Below are 17,270 nucleotides of genomic sequence, written 5' to 3'. Positions count from 1 at the left end.
CGTTGAAAAACTAACCAAAAGGTGAAAGAGAACTAAAAATGTTAATTTTTGTAAGTCATAAGGTTAAAAATACTAACCCCATAATAAATAAAATAAAAAATAAAATAAATATAATTTATATGACCAAAAATACTATATTCCCTTTGTTATAGCTCCACCAATCAAGAGCTTGAGAAAATGAGAAACCTTCAACCATTTTGGAGCATTGGTATAGAAAAGATAACAAGCCATCAGATCTTTTGGCATTTAATGTTTTGTCAGCAAATTTTGATGGTTGCCAAACCTTTTTTGTTTCCCTTAGTAAGGGATGATATTTTTAGTAATACTACTAGACTTGGTTAAAATTATATATAGGAATAATTACTCTTCTTTTTTTAAATTTAGTATAATTACATATAATTTTTTTGTAGTTTAATAAATTACACCTAACATCCTTGAGGTTTACTTTCGTCTATTAAATAAGTCTCTCCACTAGTAAAGATTCACGAAATTTGCTAATATTAACAAAAAAAATTGAATGATGATTGATATTTACCTTATTACTGACTTATTACAAGTCAAATAATTTAGGTCCGACTAAACTGCCCTTATAACTTTAATGTACCTCCTCACATTCATTAACGCGTGAAGACCTATGAGGGTAATTTGCTTATTAAAAATATTTATTTGACCTGTATACGTCAATCGAAGGTAAATATTGATTTTTTTCTAATTCTTTTGTTAATATTAGAAAATTCGGTGACTTTTAACTATTATAGGAGGTTATTTGTTAAACGGAAGCAAACTCATGAGTGCTAGATGTAATTTTTCAAACCTTAGAAGACTTACATATAATTATATCAAACCTCAAGAAAGGGGCGTGTAATTATCCCTTATATATTATATATAAATACTTTTTTGTTGTTAGTTAAAAACAAAAAAACAAAAAACAAAAAGCAAAAAGTAATACCACCAATTAAGTAAAAAATAATTGGATAAGTTGTCTCCATTTTTCTAAGAACTCGATATTGAAAAAACAAATAAAGGGTAGTTTATTTTGAATGATTCCCACAATAGAGTTTGTCTTTTCTTCTTTTCAATTACATTGTTTCATATTAGTCTCAGTTGTTCCTGTTCACTTATCATAATCCAATAGATATATTAAAAAGATATATGCTTGATTTTATACACAAAAATTTGTATATACTTTTAATTGTATATGTTAAAAGTTTAAAATGTGCCAACAACTCTAATAAATTAAAAGATTTAGAGGAGAACGATTCAATTGAAATCTCAACTAGCCAAAAAATTGATTATCACTGCGCTATAAATCACTACGACTAAAAAATCATAGTAAATCAATATTCAGATAAAACCGACAACTTAAATTTTGACCATGTTAATTAATAGGGCAAAAGACAATTTTCGTCCCACAACTATAGGCCATTTTCATTTTAGTTCCGTAAGTATCTAGGGTTTCAATTTGGTCCCGTAAAACTGAAAAATGCGCAATTTCAGTCCAAATTTCGCCGAAAAATTTTGTGGGTCGCCGGAAAAAGTCACATGCGATACATGTGACTTTGTAAATTGGGGGCTCAATCCTGATTGGCTGGAGAAGTTGATGTAGCGCATATGTGGCGCATACGTGGAAATTAAAAAAAAAAATGACGAAAATCGAGCTCGCGACCGTCGGCAAAGGCGGAGGATGGCTTTCGTCAAATCTTTGCATAGAGGTGACCAAAATCGATGGGTTGGTCTCAAAAGATTCGCCAGAACGAGAGGCGTTCAACGATGGTCTTCCGAGCAGGTGGTTCGTTGGAACGAAGGAGAATACGCCGGCGGAAGGTGCAGTCGCGGCGGACGACGACCGAGATCTTCAAAATGATGGATCTTTGCACCTAGTTGATGAAAATGTATGAGACTAGTCTCATTAAAACCGCAGTGAGGAGACGAATCCAATGGTACCAATCCGCGATCGTGGGTCGTCCTGTCGCCGGCGAATCGACGGGAATTGTCCGCGGCGGTCAATTTCAAAGCCCAATCGTTGTCGTGGTGGGATCTCAAAATTGGTTGAAGGGTTTTGTTCTCCTTGCTATGGGGAATCGAATGGTATATGTGGTGGCCAGAAATTTCAAGTAACGGCGGCGGAATTGAAGAGAGAAGGTAGCCGCGACTGGCAGGCGATTTTTAATCCACGTGAGTCGTTTTCTTTCTTTTTTTTTTTAATTTCCACATATGCGCCACATCAGCTTCTCCAGCCAATCAGGATCGAGCCCCCAATTTTAAAAGTCACATGCATCGCATGTGACTTTTTCCGGCGACCCACAAAATTTTCCGGCGAAATTTGGACTGAAATTGCGAATTTTTCAATTTTACGGGACCAAATTGAAACACTAGATACTTACACGACTAAAACGAAAATGGCCTATAGCTGTGGGACGAAAATTGTCTTTTGCCCTAATTAATATGCGCTATAATTTTATATATGACTAAAATATTTGCCATAATAATTTAACTATAGCAAATATTTTTACCCCACTTGCAGAAACAATTTTAACAGCCGTTCCGCAACAAAAATTAATTAATATCAATTATAATAGTTTGCCTTTAACCATGATATTTAACCACAAATAAAATTTATATTGACATTGATCTCCATAAACTCATTTATTTCTTGTTCTGAGAAAGTATGACTTTGTCTAGTAAGCATTTAATTTTTTGCAACTACAACTTAAGATAATCCAAAAAATATTGATCTATCTACCCATGTAAAAATTGACAAGAATAGATCAATGACAGCTCTTTCGATCTGTTTGATTGATCAAATTAATAGCCTCATTTATGAAGTCGTTTTGAAAATATGGACCACGGAGTTTCATGCACTATTAATGCAATATTTATTTATAATAAAAAAAGAAACTGAAAGAACCATTCACAAGTTGGTCCATGAAAATAAAATTTGCTCATCGTAAGAATCAAGAGTTGGAAGTCTTTTTCTATTCCAGTTACACGTTCTAATCCCAAGAGAAGGGATGTGGATTTGATTATATTCTTTGCTTCTAAATTTGTAATACTCTAACATCCTCAAAATAATCGTATTTGTCGTCATACGAAAAATTAAATCTTTTTTCAGTAAGTTGAACTTTTAACGAAATAATTAAACCCTTCTATAAAGAAAAATGTGGTGGTTCTTAAATTTCAAACACGGCTCATTGATGAGAAACCCTTTAGAATCCAACTCGCTTGTCGTTGGGTCAATAATTTATGGGTAAATTACACTCATTTTCTCGATATTTGGCATAATTATGAATGTCTTTTTATTATTTGAAAAATTATAAAACCTCCTAATTTTAACGTCTGTCTAACATTGAGCCCATTCTGTTAGCTCCATCAGGTTTCCATCCAATTTTTGTGTTGAATTGATCAAAATGCCCTTTTGTATTATAAACTAAAATCTTATATGTTTTTTAAAATTTTTTAAAATATTTTTATGAACTAATATTCCCTATAGAATATTTATTATCCATCCTAATTCTTTTAATATTTGTTAAAAAAATCAGTAAGGATAAAATAACAATTTTCACTTTATCGTTTAAGAGTTACATAATTATTTTTTATTTGATGAGAGTATTTATAATATCCAAACAATGAAATAATATTTATAATTTTATAAATCTGAGGAGGGGTGGCTGAAGTAATGAAGTCCCATATTAATTTTCAAGAACTATTGTTAAAAAAACACAATTATTTTTAACTCTTTCTCCAAGAAGTATTGTTAAAAAACCTAAGTCTTTTGAACTCTTTTTAACTTTTTTATAGTACATATGTACTGATTTGCTGTCCAAATCTCGTGTTGTGGAAGTGAGTGAATAGGTGAACGCCCGCCGCAATAGAAAAAACCAAAAGAATGTGAAGAACAGGTAAACAAAGGAAAAGTCGTCACATAATTTTATAATTCAGATTATAGCGTTGCAATCAACCAAATGTAGAAGAGAAGATGGAGTTTATATCAGGCTTGGGAAGTCAACGAGAAGCAAGGAATGGAGAGCTCATGATCTCCCTTTGCCGCAGTGCAGTATTGATATGGAGGACAGAAGAGCAAATCTGGTTGCCCTTTTCATAGTTCTACTGCTCATCAGCTTCATCATCATTGCTCGTCTCTCTCTCCATCTGTCCAAGACCTTTTTCCTCATATGCGGAGCTAATGTTGCAGCAATCTTCGCAGTTCTGATGATCCTGATAATCCGTGCTCGTTTCGCCACCCGACGGAAGCAGCTGGAGAGGCAGCTTGATTCCCAGGGCCGTGAGCTTCGGATTGAGTACAGTTTTCTCCGGAAAGTCGCTGGAGTGCCCACGAAGTTCCGGCACAGGGAGCTGGAAGAAGCCACCGACGGGTTTCGGTCTCTTGTAGGCAGGGGGGCTTCTGGTTCCGTCTTCAAAGGAATACTCAGCGACGGCACGACGGTGGCTGTGAAACGGATCGATGGAGAAGAGCGCGGCGACAAGGCATTCAAGTCTGAAGTTGCAGCAATCGCCAGTGTGCAACATGTAAATCTTGTGAGGCTTCTGGGGTATTGCATTTCATCCACGGGGCCTCGGTTTCTCGTCTACGAGTTCATCCACAACGGGTCATTGGACAACTGGATTTTTCCCAGGACGAGAGCAAGAAGTGGCGGTCGGCAGAGGGGCGGTATCTTGTCGTGGGAATTGAGATGCAGAGTTGCTCTTGATGTAGCCAAAGCGCTCTCCTATCTGCACCACGATTGCCGCTCGTGTATATTACACCTGGATGTGAAGCCAGAGAACATTCTGATCGACGAGAATTTCCGGGCACTTGTCTCAGATTTCGGGCTATCCAAGCTCAAAGGAAGAGAAGAGAGCAGAGTGGTGACCACTATCCGGGGAACCAGAGGCTACTTGGCTCCCGAGTGGCTATTGGAGAACGGGGTGTCTGAGAAGTGCGATGTGTATAGCTACGGAATGGTGTTGCTGGAGATTATCGGCGGACGACGGAGTATAAGTGTGTTGGAAGAGGGGGACGGCTCGTCCAAGAAGAAGTTCGAGTTCTTTCCAAGAACTGTGATTGAGAAATTGAGAGATGGGAAACCACTGGAAATTGTGGATGAGAGGCTGCTGGTAGGTGGGGGCGTCCACCAGGGAGAGTTGAAGAGAATGATTGGGATAGCGTTGTGGTGCATACAAGAGAAGGCCAAGCTTCGGCCGAGCATGGCTCAGGTGGTCGAAATGCTGGAAGGGCGTGTTCCGGTTGAAGATCCGCCCAACACCCAAATGCTTGTGGTCGATCTGCTATCCATCGAAGACGACCAAAATGGGAACCCAACCAATTGCCGCAAGCCCACACTCGCTCAATTGAATCGTGAGAGTCCCTCCACGTCCACTTGCTCCTTTACGTTTTCATCGCTCTTGGGCCGATAGCTATACCTGCAAATTTTGCTTATTTTCTCATCACACCACATGCCATTTGATTTTTTATTCTAAATCATCTTGCATCTTTTATTTTATATAACAAAATTTTAATCAATCAATTATATGACAATTGCAATACACTTGTCGTGTGATTGATATACAATTTAGGGAAAGCGACCAATTACAATACAACAAGTGTGATATATTTTGTGATTGGTTTAGTTCGATCAAATCTAACACGGACATAATTTTTTTTAATATATATGCCACGTATGTAAAGATTAAGTTGTTAAGTTTTTCTAAGAAACGATTTTTTACATGTATTGTGTATATGTTAAATTGAATAGAAGATGCAACATGATTTAAAATAACAAATTTTGACCGATCAACATACACTTTTCTTTATCTGAGTTATTAAGTACGATTATTATCTTTTTTAATAAATTAATCATAATTACATCGTAAACTAAGTAATTGAAAATTATGATAATTCATCTACTGATCATCAATAAAAAAATTGAATTAATCAATATCTACTATTAAAATAAATAAATTAAAATAGAACAACCACCCCCTATTAGAATTTATTGGTTGTGGTCCTATTTTTTCTATAATAAAATATTAATTTCTAAACTAATTTGAAGGTTCATCATGCATTTCATTCTGATTTTTTTTTAAATTACTTAAGTTCAAAAATCGTAAGTTAACATCGGAGAGGAATAATCATCTAATGAAACTTTTTTCTTTTTTTTTTAATTTTAACTACTCGAAGGTGGGGGAGCTTTTTGGAGTCCCCGACCCTTCTTTATTAAGATTAAAAGACGAGCAAATTTACAACGGAGAGTGCTAACTCCCTATCATTTCTAAAAAAATTGTAAAATCGGGAGTACTACTCCCTTACAGATAACCACCAAAAGCATAAACGAGAAGTACTACTCCCTTACAATAAATCCCAAAAGTATAAATAAGGAGTACTACTCCCTTACAATAAATCACAAAAGCATAAGTAAGGAGTATTACTCCCTTACAAAAGTAGATGACAAACATAGTTGGAGGCGATAATCTAGTGTGTCAAAAAATTTCTGCCACTACATTCGAATCATCGATTCCAACTAGTATCTGCAAATCAAGCTATATAAGCAATCCAACAATTTTCACTAAAAGTAATACATCATTAGCCGTTGTAATGCAACAAAATGTGAGAAGGTTATACTGAAATAAATAATTGACGGAAATTTTATTTGAGTGGGTTACATACTATATTTAATTTCTAACTTTTCTAATATAACATTTATAAATTATATTAATGTACTTCAAGCTAAACCCATAATTAATTTATTTGAATTAAATTACGATTGCGTCGGAAAAATCAATAAATTGAGTTTTCTTCTCCTTTGAATTTCTTTTTTTTAACTTTTTAAATGATAATTGTGTAATATTAAATTTTGTATTTTGCTAGCCACATGTTTCTGTATATTTTCTTCCCTGAAATTGTATTATGTATCTAGTTTTGGCCTAATTAATTTTATGCAGGTTCAGGATTCTATATTTTAGGATGTCAAATATCCTTCAAGTTCGGACGGCTTAAAGTGATCAATTATATAGCAAGTATAATACACTTATTCTGTAATTGATTTGTTTCGATCAGACCTGATCCGAATAAGAATTTTCCGTCGTTGACTTTCAGTTTTCTTAATCTTAATTTTATGTGAAGCTTATTAGAATATTTAAGGTTCTAAAACATTAGAATTTTAATATCCCACAATATAATTAATAATATTTAATTGAGGTATATTTGTCCTTTCACAATAAGAAATAAATGCTTATAGATTCATATTTTTATGTGCAAAATATTTTTAGTCTCATAAGATAAGGGTACAATTATGCATGTGACGCTTTTAGTCCTATAAAACTCAAAATCCCATTCAGTCCAAAAATGTTATTTTTGGCCTTTTTTAGTCCGAATACCACAACACACGTAATTTTTTGAAAAAAAAATACGTGATTATTAGTTTTATGGTACTAAAAGAGACACCTGCTATACATGTGATGCCAAAATAAATTCTTTTCTTATTTTATAAGACTAAAAAAATAATTTACCATCTTTTTATATATAATATAGATTTTCGTGCGAATACACTGACGAACTTATTTAATGGTAATGGAATGATCAAATTAATACATTTTTATATGAATTAATAGAATTAATAATTGTATTTGTTATTAACTTAGGGGTTGATTGTGATACATTATCAAAAGCATATATTATTTTATTAAGTTAATTGTTTAAAGATACGCATGTCCATATATTTAAAAAAAAAGCTTATAATTGAGATGAGAAGATAGTTAAGATAAATTCAACAAAACAACATGTAAAAATAGAAACAACTACTAATAATCGCATTTAATAAATTGCTTTTTACCCATTCAGAATTATTCCAAACTTACATAAGAAGAAGGAAACGTACATGTAAAAACAACAGAAAACTAAAAATAATGATGGTTAAGCCATGAAAGGGCAAGCTGAGGCCACATTGCTTCCACATTCACCCATTTTTTCCCCCTTGATAAGCTGTGCCAGTAGTTCTCCACGGTCAAAAAAGAACTCAACCTTCACAACCTTGGAATCCTCCATCTGTTCACACAATACACCAAACCAACCATATTTAGATTCACCATCATAAACACTCTTTGTCTTTTTTAAAAAATGTAGTTGTAATTACAAGTACACCGTCTTTCCAGAGACAAAAATTTAAACAAACACCCGCTAAGATGCATAGATGATATATCTGTAATTTTATAAAAAATAAGGGTATTCGTATATTTAAACCTAACCTCAAGGGTATCAATCTATTTTATCCATAAAGAAGGCAAAAATTGAAGAGCAAGACAAGAAGACATCATTACAAGATTGAAGTAAGGCTAAGGCTACCTGAATAATGGATGTTCCGAAGAATTCAACCAATTCCCCGGTGGGAGCATGTCCTTGGAAAGGGCCCTCCATGTAACCCCAGTGCCTGAACTTGTAGGCAATCACCGGAGGCCCCGAATAAACTTGAAGAACTTCAAGAGCGAATCCTCGAGGGAATACTGTTTTAAAAGCAGCTTGGGACGATTCGTACGTCTCTCGATCAGGATCATATGACCTTAATGCTGGTGGCAGAGATGTCTGTAAGAAAACATTGTACCCTCCACCTATCCTTCTCGCTTCCTCCAATGTAAAGTACCTTTTGCCTGCAGTTTTAACATACAAAGTAATTCATCTTCATGGTCCAACCATTCTCACTTTCTTAACTAACTCGACAGAATTCGAGAACAACATAAAAACACCCAAAGAGAAAATTTACTACTGGCTATGAACTTAAATCATGATAAATATTTATTATTAATCATGGTTAAACAAAAATCGAAGCCACATCCATGAAAACTACGGCCAACAACCATTATGTGGCCGTAGTCAACGATAATTTAATACGGCTATTTATTTTTAATCATGGCAATTAAATGTTAAATAATTTCTTCTAGTATTACCATTGATGCCTACAACATACTTCTTAGCATCAACTGTTTTGTAGTCATCTGGATTGGCCTTGTGGATGGATTCCATTTCCCATGTCTTGACAAGATTCTGCACTTGGTCTTCCAGTGATCCAGCAGCCCATATCTGCCACAAAACCAACACTAATAGGATGAAAACTTTAAGAATAGATGATGACGAGAATGTAATAAAACTGTTTCCATATATATATATACTTTGGTTCGCCCTTCTTCAAAGAGCTTATTTACGAGGTCGTAATTAGGAGGGCCAGCACGCCATTTTGTGTTCTTGAGCTCCTCTTCACTCAAGTAGGATCTGTATTTGTCTTTACTAACAGTAGTGGGAGTTGCCATGTTTTCTGCTAAGTAGGACGATAGTTCTCAGAATGGCTGAGGCAAAGGCTTTCATTCAAAGGTTCTTATACATCTACAACCAAAATATCCATCCAGCTAACTTGTATTTTGTCCATATTATAATAATAGTGGGGAAATTGGATTTTTCGTTCCCATAATTTAGGGTCCGTATATTTTTTTGTCTTATTAATTATGGTATTCTCACTTTTAATTTCATTAATTATGGGATTCTCACTTTTGATCTCACAAGTTTAAAAAAATAGTTCATATTTTCTATTAGCTACACGATGAAAAAGGAAAAAAATTGCAATTTACTCCCCTGTGATATGAGAAATGAGAAAAAAAAACCCTATAAAAAATAAAATAACAGATTACCCCCTGTGTTTTCGAAAATAAAATAAATTAACTCTCTATCTAAACTATTGATTGGGGGTAATTTGCTTATTTTTTTATACACAGGGACTAATTTGCTAATTTTATTTTAATAAGGATTTATATACTCATTTTACATATATATCACAAAAAAGTAAATTACGTTTAATCCCGACAAAAAAGCCCACTTGCTATGCAAGTTGTTGACTTTTTGGGTTGGATGGTAAGTACGTGGCTTTCGATTAATTAATGGACTGCTGTCATAGGATTAAAAGTGAGACTTTTTAAAAGTTTATAGGATAAAATATTAGAATTCCTCGACTAATAATAGAAAATGAATAGGATATATGTTATGGGATAAAAAAAATATTATTTTTCTTAATAATAGTCAACTAAAGCAGGAAAAATAATATTTCCCTCATATATAATGGAAAATTCGAAATTATTGAACAGGTGAGTTGAATGATTCCGCAGCCTCCGGAACATTTACAAAATCCATCTTGGCAACTCCCACTCCAAAAAGGGGAAGACTATCCACAATAAAAATGAGGTGACAATTTAAGGTTGTCAATAGTTATACATATTTATTGATAAAATTTTATTAGTTTAATAGTATTGACTATTATTTTGAGAAAATTGTCGTTACTTAGAATTAGTGACAGAAGAAATATGTCTAAGTTTATCATTAAAGATAATTAGTGATATATATATAATGACAATGTTTTGTCAATAAATTATTATTGTCGATATATTTGTTTGCCACTATGATTGGTATATAGGAATAAAATTAAATAAGAATAAAATGAATTTCGAAGGCAGCATTAACGCAGTGTGTAGTTACCAAAGAGGTGATCGAGGTGCCCCCATTATCATTTTGGATTCCATAGCCCGCATTGTCATCTCGGATTCCAATACCCTGACCTTCTGTACAGTCGCATACCCATGTTGGTAGCTGGGATGCAGTGGGACAGACAATGCATGTGGTGGATGGTGGGCGAAATAGGTCATCAGCACCTCATTTGGGAGTTCATTCAGACCATGGACGTCATAGTACTAGTAAGGGGGATAGTACAGCTTGATCACGCCACCCATGTGGACCGCGATAGGACCGTCGTGATGGTTCTTAGGCGCATACTTGAATGCATTAATTATGCTTCTTTAAATTGTACTTCATATGTGGCAAACTTATAACATTAAGGGATGACGGGAACATGAGTCTGTGATGATTAAATATTTGTCAATATATGCGTTCGAACTAAACTTGTACTCGTAAAGAACATACTTTGATTGATAGTAATTTACCATCCAACTCAAATGTATTCAATTCTTTTACGCGTATTACTATTGTATTTAAAATATCTTATTTTTTTAACCATTAAAACAAATTTACTCTAAATGGCATATAATTGTATGGAATAGCTTACGATTTATACAACACTTTTTAATTTAAAAATTTTAATTAAATTCATCAAATATGTTATGAAATAGTCCAAAAAGAACATCCTTTACAAAATTTTATCCCCACACTAATGTGCAAAAATTATTTATTAAATATATATTTATTATATATGAAATAAGAAAAATAAATTGAGTATGATTTGACAACGAATAGTTATAACTGTTGCATTCACCGTATGTACTTTCTTAGCTGTTGCATTCTAGTTATAACTTGGCCCATCCATCAAGTTGGTATTAATAATGCATTTCTCCATGTTTTCTTGATAAAGATATGTATATATATATATATATATGTGCATGCTCTTGATGGCTATTATGTTGAACCTAATAAAGTTTGCAAACTGAAATGATCTCTCTACAGTTTGAAACAAGCTTCTAGCCAATGGAATTTGGAATTCACAAATAAGTTACTATCTTTTGGTTTTCTCCAATCATCAAGACCATTGCTTATTCACACAGCAAACTAACACAAGTATGCTTGCCTTAATAGTTTATGTGGATGATGCTTTGATCACATGTTCCTCAGAATAGAAGATTGCAGAAGTCAAACAATTTTTACATGATATGCTTACACTTAAGGACCTTGGCCATGCCAAGTATTTTCTTGGTCTGAAAATTGCTCGTTCTACTGTAGGGACTTGTATCATCCAACACAAATTCATTAGACACATCATCCTTGATTCAGGTCTTTTTTCAGCACGACCAACATCTTCTAAAACAGTCCGCACATTATACTCCAGCTCTATCTGATCTAGAGCCTTACAGACTAGGTCGTCGTCTCTACCTCTCCTTCACATGTCCTGATATTGCCTTTGGGGCTCAACAACTCAGCCAATTTGTCCATGCCCCTTGCTCTGTTCATAAGAATGTTGCACTTCATTTGGCTCGATATTTGAAGGGATGTCCAGAGTGTGGTCTATTTTTCCCAACGTCCAATTCTCTGACTCTTACGGCTTATTGGGACGTGGATTGGCCTAGTTGTGTTGATTCTCGTCGTTCCTCACACTCTACTGCATCTTTTTGGGAAAAACCTTGATCTCTTGGAAGACCAAGAAATAAACAATTATTGCTCGCTCAACTGCAGAGGTGGAATATAGAAGCTTGGTCACCACTGTCTGTGAACTACAGTGGATTTCATATTTGATGCACGATTTACAGGTCCCTGTTCCTCTTCCTATTTCACTATACTGCGACAATCAAGTTGCACTTCATATTTTCATCAATCCTATCTTCCACAAAGGCACAAAGCGCCTTGAAATCGATTGTTGTCTAGTTCATGAGAAATTCAAAACTGGTTTTATCCTTCCCCTTCACACTTCCAGCTCCAACCAGCTCACTGACATCTTCACAAAGTCTCTTCCTGGTTCTCAGTTCTCGAGTCTATTGTCCAAGATGGGTTTGATATCCCTTCCCCAAATCCTTCTTGAGGGGGGGATGAAGAATGTTGGCAGATTAAGCTGCAGCAGACTCTGAAGATGAAGAAGAAACAAGTTGTTCTCAATTATAGTCCAATTTTTGCCTTTACATTTTCTACCTTGTCGCATTTTCACTTAAGTTGTTGACGTCTCCTAGAATTGTTAGTCAGCTGCTAGTTAGTTTTGTTAGTTATTTTCTTCTTCTTCTTTCTTTCTGTAACTATTTAAGCAATGCTCTATAACTGCAATTCATCCGGTTTTTATGAGATGAAAGATAAATTTTTCCCAAGATTGTGCGCAAGATATTTTCTCCTTGCTTTTCCATGTAACTCCATGGATTATGTGGGATACTTGGACATTAAGATTAAGTATATGTGCAGGATGAGGCCTCCACAGAAGAAACTCATCCTGGTATAGGATTCTTGGAAGACATTGACTAATCTTGCGGAAGCTCGCATCACCTTTTGCTGTTGGCCTGGGAGGCAAATGGTGTAGCTGATATCCTTGTCAAATACGGGGCAACGTCTTCTTTGGCTAATTTTGTATGGTATACATGTCCCAGCTTTTTGTACTCTTTTCTACTGCAAGATGTTGTTGAGCTTGGAGGTGTTTCTACTGCTGCCACCACTGATCTTTCTGCTGAGCTTGGAGGTGTTTCTGCTGCTGCTGCTATTCTTCCACAACGTCAGCTAGTTGAAGATGAAGATCGCTATGTGTTTGATGCTGGATAGACAAGTCGCATTTTAGAAATGCAATTTTGTATTCTGTTTTTGTTGCTCTATTGTTGTATAACTGATGTGGCGCACTCGTCATTTATTCAACTTCTCATTGGTCCATGTCATGGGTGAGGTGGTTAGTTAGTTACTGGTAGTTTGGGATTAGTTGGCTTGTTTGTATTTAAGCATGGGTTCGAACCCAGCGGTTATCATCTTCTCCAACTTTTACTAAATCAGATTTCAGGGATTCTTCCATTCCCCTGTTTTAATGGCTGTATCAACTTTGATGTTTTGTGCCAAATTCAACATGGTATCAGAGCCTCATTCGTGAGGTCTCTGTGTAATTCGCTGCGCTGATTTACCTTCATCTCTCGAGCTATGGCAGATGAGATAGCTTCATCAACAATGGGACAGAGAGCTGAAGAAGTGGCGTCGCAGTACGAGAGGGATGTGTTATTCATCCATCCTTCTGAACATTCACAACTATCACTAACTTCATCTCCTTTAGATGGTAGTAATTTCTTAATATGGCGGCGAGCGGTCTATGTTTCCTTGGGGACTAAGATGAAGCTTGGCTTCATAGATGGCTCTTTCCCTAAACCAGTTCCTGGTTCGACGACTTTCGAGCAATGGAGGCGTGTCGATTTGACGGTTACCTCTTGGCTATGGAATTCTATGTCTAAAGACATAGTGGAATCTTTTATGTACTGCAATACATCACGAGAACTTTGGCTTGCAATCCAGGCAAGGTATGGACGGAGTAATGGACCTCTAATCTATCAATTACAGAGGGAGTTATGTTCAGCGGCACAACAAGATTTGAGTCTTACCGCATACTTGAACAAGATGACAAAGCTCTGGAATGAGCTTAACTGTTTGGCGCCTCCACCAAAGTGCAAATGTGGAGGCTGCAGTTGTGGAATTAACGAGGAAGTCGACTCACTTGCTTCGTCAACACAGTTGATGCAATTTTTAATGGGTCTTCATGAAGTCTTCAATAATGAACGAAACCAAATCCTCATGCTTGATCCACTGCCTAGTGTGGAGAAGGCGTTTTCGATGATTTTCAGTGTTGAGCAACAAAAGGCCATCCATACTTCAATTGACATGAATTCCAGCAATATGGCGTATCAGTTTATTTCGAAAGGGAGCAAAAAGGAGGATGACAGATATGCACAGAAAAAGAAGCTTATCATAGACAAACGGAACTTGATGTGTTCTCACTGTCACAAACCGGGGCATGGGCAAGAAACTTGCTTCCAATTACATGGAGTACCTGATTGGTACAATTCACTCAATGATCGAAAGAAAAAGGGGCGTTCTTTTGCAGCTTCTGTTGATGTCAAAAGTGATGATATGCAAGGCAATGCTACAGAAATGATGAGTCAGTTGCTTAAGCTGCTAAAGAAGGTGAATGTTTCTTCAGACCCCATTACCACTCACGCAAACTTCGCACAATTTGAAGAAGAGTTTGCAGGTAACATTGCTAAGCCCTCTTGCATCGATTTGAATACTTGGATTATTGACACGGGAGCTACCAATCATGTATGCGCTAACATTGCATTATTTCATTCCTTTACCAAACCTGTTAATCCTCATTTTATCTACTTACCAGACGGTTCCAAGAAATCTGTTCAATATGTGGGTATTGTCCAATTGAATGACGATATCACATTGCACAATGTCTTCTTTGTTCCACAGTTTTCGGTCAATCTAATTTCTGTTAGTCAGCTTTGCAACCATACACTTTACCAACTTCATTTTACTAAGGAAAATTGCTTCTTGCAGGACCTGGAAAATAAGACAAGCAAGGTCGTAGCCCATCTCTTCAAGAACCTCTATACTTTTAGACAACAATCTCCTTCATTCACCTCTACTGTAACTGTTGTTGGAAATAATCTCGCTTCTGTAAATTGCACTTCGAGCTTGTGGCATAAACGCCTAGGACATGCCTCATTACAAGCCATTAAACATCTAGTTGACATTGATACTGATGCTACTCAAACTCTTTGTGAAGTGTGTCATAAAGCAATGCAAACTCGTCTTCCTTTTCCCACTAGCGTGTCTCATTCTTGTATTCCGTTTGAACTCGTTCACATGGACATATGGGGTCCTTACACTGCATTCAACCTATTGGGGGGAACGTATGTCTTAACCATATTAGACGACTACTCAAGGTGCCTTTGGACATTCATCCTCAAACAGAAATCTCAAGTTCCTGCAACATTGAAACGTTTTTGTTCCTTAGTTTCTAACCAGTTTGATAGGAGAATTAAAACCTTGCGTTCTGACAACGGGTCAGAGTTCATAAATCATGAGTGTCAATCCCTCTGTTCCGAATTGGGTATCATTCATCAATCTTCTTGCACATATTCTCCTCAACAAAACGGCCGTGTCGAGAGGAAACATAGACATTTATTAAATGTAGCTAGAGCCCTTCTTTTCCAAGCATCTCTTCCTATAAAATTCTGGGGTGATGCGATTCTTACTGCCACATTTCTGATTAATAGAACCCCAAGCAGATTGTTGGAATGGAAAACACCGTTCGAATTGTTATATGGACATCCTCCCCAGTTTGATCATTTACGCACTTTCGGTTCACTATGTTTTGCTACCAATATCAATCCCCACAAATCAAAATTTCATCCTAGAGCCTTGAAATGTATTCTCATTGGATACTCGATGCATCAAAAGGCTTACAAGCTATTTGATATAGAATCCCACTCTGTTTTGTTTTCTAGAGATGTGCAATTTTATGAAGATGTTTTTCCGTTCTCTAAGGTGCCTGCAGAGTCTGTTTCTCCCCTACCTTTACCCATGGTTTCATTAGATGCTACTGTTCCCTTTCAATCCTCTTTGGATATTCCTCAACATACTATGTCTGAAACTACTTCTCATGCTCCCAATCCCACCTTAACTCCTGTTCCTACACCTACAAGATCACCCACTCCTGTAGTTCGTCGTTCTAACAGAGTTACCCGCAAGCCTATATGGCTTGAGGATTTTGTATCTGTCACATCTAACCCTCATCTTGTTCATCCTTGTAATGTTGCATATACATCTTTTGTAGCTCCTTTGTCAATTTTGCAGGAACCCAAGTCGTTTCAAGAAGCTACGCAACATCAGGAGTGGATTGATGCTATGAAGGCCGAGCTTGCTGCCTTGGAGGATAATCACACTTGGATTCTTACTCCTTTGCCGGCTGGGAAAAAGCCCATTGGCTGCAAATGGGTATTCAAAACAAAGCTCCGTGCGGATGGTTCTGTGGAGCGCTACAAAGCACGCTTGGTGGCAAAAGGTTTCACTCAAATTGCGGGGGTGGATTATATGGACAACTTTTCGCCTGTCGCCAAGCCAGTCACAGTTCGTGTGTTTCTATCCATAGCTGCTGCTCATAACTGGCCTTTGCAACAGATGGATGTCAATAACGCTTTTTTACACGGCTATTTGGAGGAAGACTTGTATATGGATCCGCCCGAAGGCTACTCTGTTCAACTGGGATTAGTGTGCAAACTGGAACGATCCATTTACGGCTTGAAGCAAGCCTCTCGACAGTGGAATGTCGAGCTCACACTTAAGCTCACGGAGTTTGGTTTCACGCAATCTGCCTTCGATCGTTGTCTTTTCACAAAGAGGACAGATGATGGTCTTCTTGCTCTCCTCGTCTACGTCGACGATATTGTGGTTACAGCTCCCTCTTTGGCGCTGATTCAATCTGTGAAGGACTACTTGCATGCACTTTTCACCATTAAAGATCTTGGTGATGCACGGTATTTTCTCGGCCTTGAGATTGCGCGAGGCTCTGATGGTCTCTATCTAGCTCAGACGAAATATGTTCGTGACATCATAAGTGACACTGGAATGTCGTCTGCTAAATCCGTTAGTACACCGTTTCCTTTGGGCCTCAAACTCACTAATGATTCTGGTGCACGGCTTCAACAACCTGACCAGTATCGTCGTCTGATTGGTCGCTTGTTATACTTGGGTTTTACTCGCCCCGACATATCGCATT

General features: G+C 36.5%; 2 protein-coding genes across 2 annotated transcripts; one reads left to right on the top strand and one right to left on the bottom strand.

The window, feature by feature from the left end:
• The first annotated feature begins 3,837 nt into the window (after positions 1-3,837).
• Positions 3,838-5,544, top strand: LOC105166447 (Protein kinase superfamily protein). The gene has a single exon (XM_011085798.3). The coding sequence runs from the start codon at positions 4,063-4,065 to the stop codon at positions 5,413-5,415; it is 1,353 nt and encodes a 450-aa protein (XP_011084100.2). The 5' UTR covers positions 3,838-4,062; the 3' UTR covers positions 5,416-5,544.
• A 2,265-nt stretch (positions 5,545-7,809) lies between these two features.
• Positions 7,810-9,354, bottom strand: LOC105166504 (pathogen-related protein). Its single transcript, XM_011085883.3, has 4 exons — positions 9,160-9,354; positions 8,938-9,070; positions 8,339-8,640; positions 7,810-8,041 (listed from the first exon to the last, which is right to left on the bottom strand). Exons 1-4 carry the CDS (start codon positions 9,295-9,297, stop codon positions 7,910-7,912), a joined length of 705 nt encoding a protein of 234 aa, XP_011084185.1. The 5' UTR covers positions 9,298-9,354; the 3' UTR covers positions 7,810-7,909.
• Positions 9,355-17,270: the final 7,916 nt, after the last annotated feature.

This window comes from Sesamum indicum, linkage group LG7, assembly GCF_026168435.1.
Source record: "Sesamum indicum cultivar Baizhima isolate 11 linkage group LG7, ASM2616843v1, whole genome shotgun sequence".
Taxonomy (NCBI): domain Eukaryota; kingdom Viridiplantae; phylum Streptophyta; class Magnoliopsida; order Lamiales; family Pedaliaceae; genus Sesamum; species Sesamum indicum.
Note: the sequence above shows the minus strand (reverse complement) of the source record. Positions and strands in the feature narration are given on the sequence as shown.

Excerpts from the sequence above, each read along its gene's own strand:
- LOC105166447 (XM_011085798.3), top strand. The coding sequence starts at position 4,063 with ATGGAGGACAGAAGAGCAAATCTGGTTGCCCTTTTCATAGTTCTACTG.
- LOC105166504 (XM_011085883.3), bottom strand. The coding sequence starts at position 9,297 with ATGGCAACTCCCACTACTGTTAGTAAAGACAAATACAGATCCTACTTG. Across the intron at positions 9,071-9,159 it reads TTGAAGAAGGGCGAACCAAA|ATATGGGCTGCTGGATCACT; the intron begins GTATATATATAT and ends GTTTTGTGGCAG. Across the intron at positions 8,042-8,338 it reads TCGGAACATCCATTATTCAG|ATGGAGGATTCCAAGGTTGT; the intron begins GTAGCCTTAGCC and ends TTGTGTGAACAG.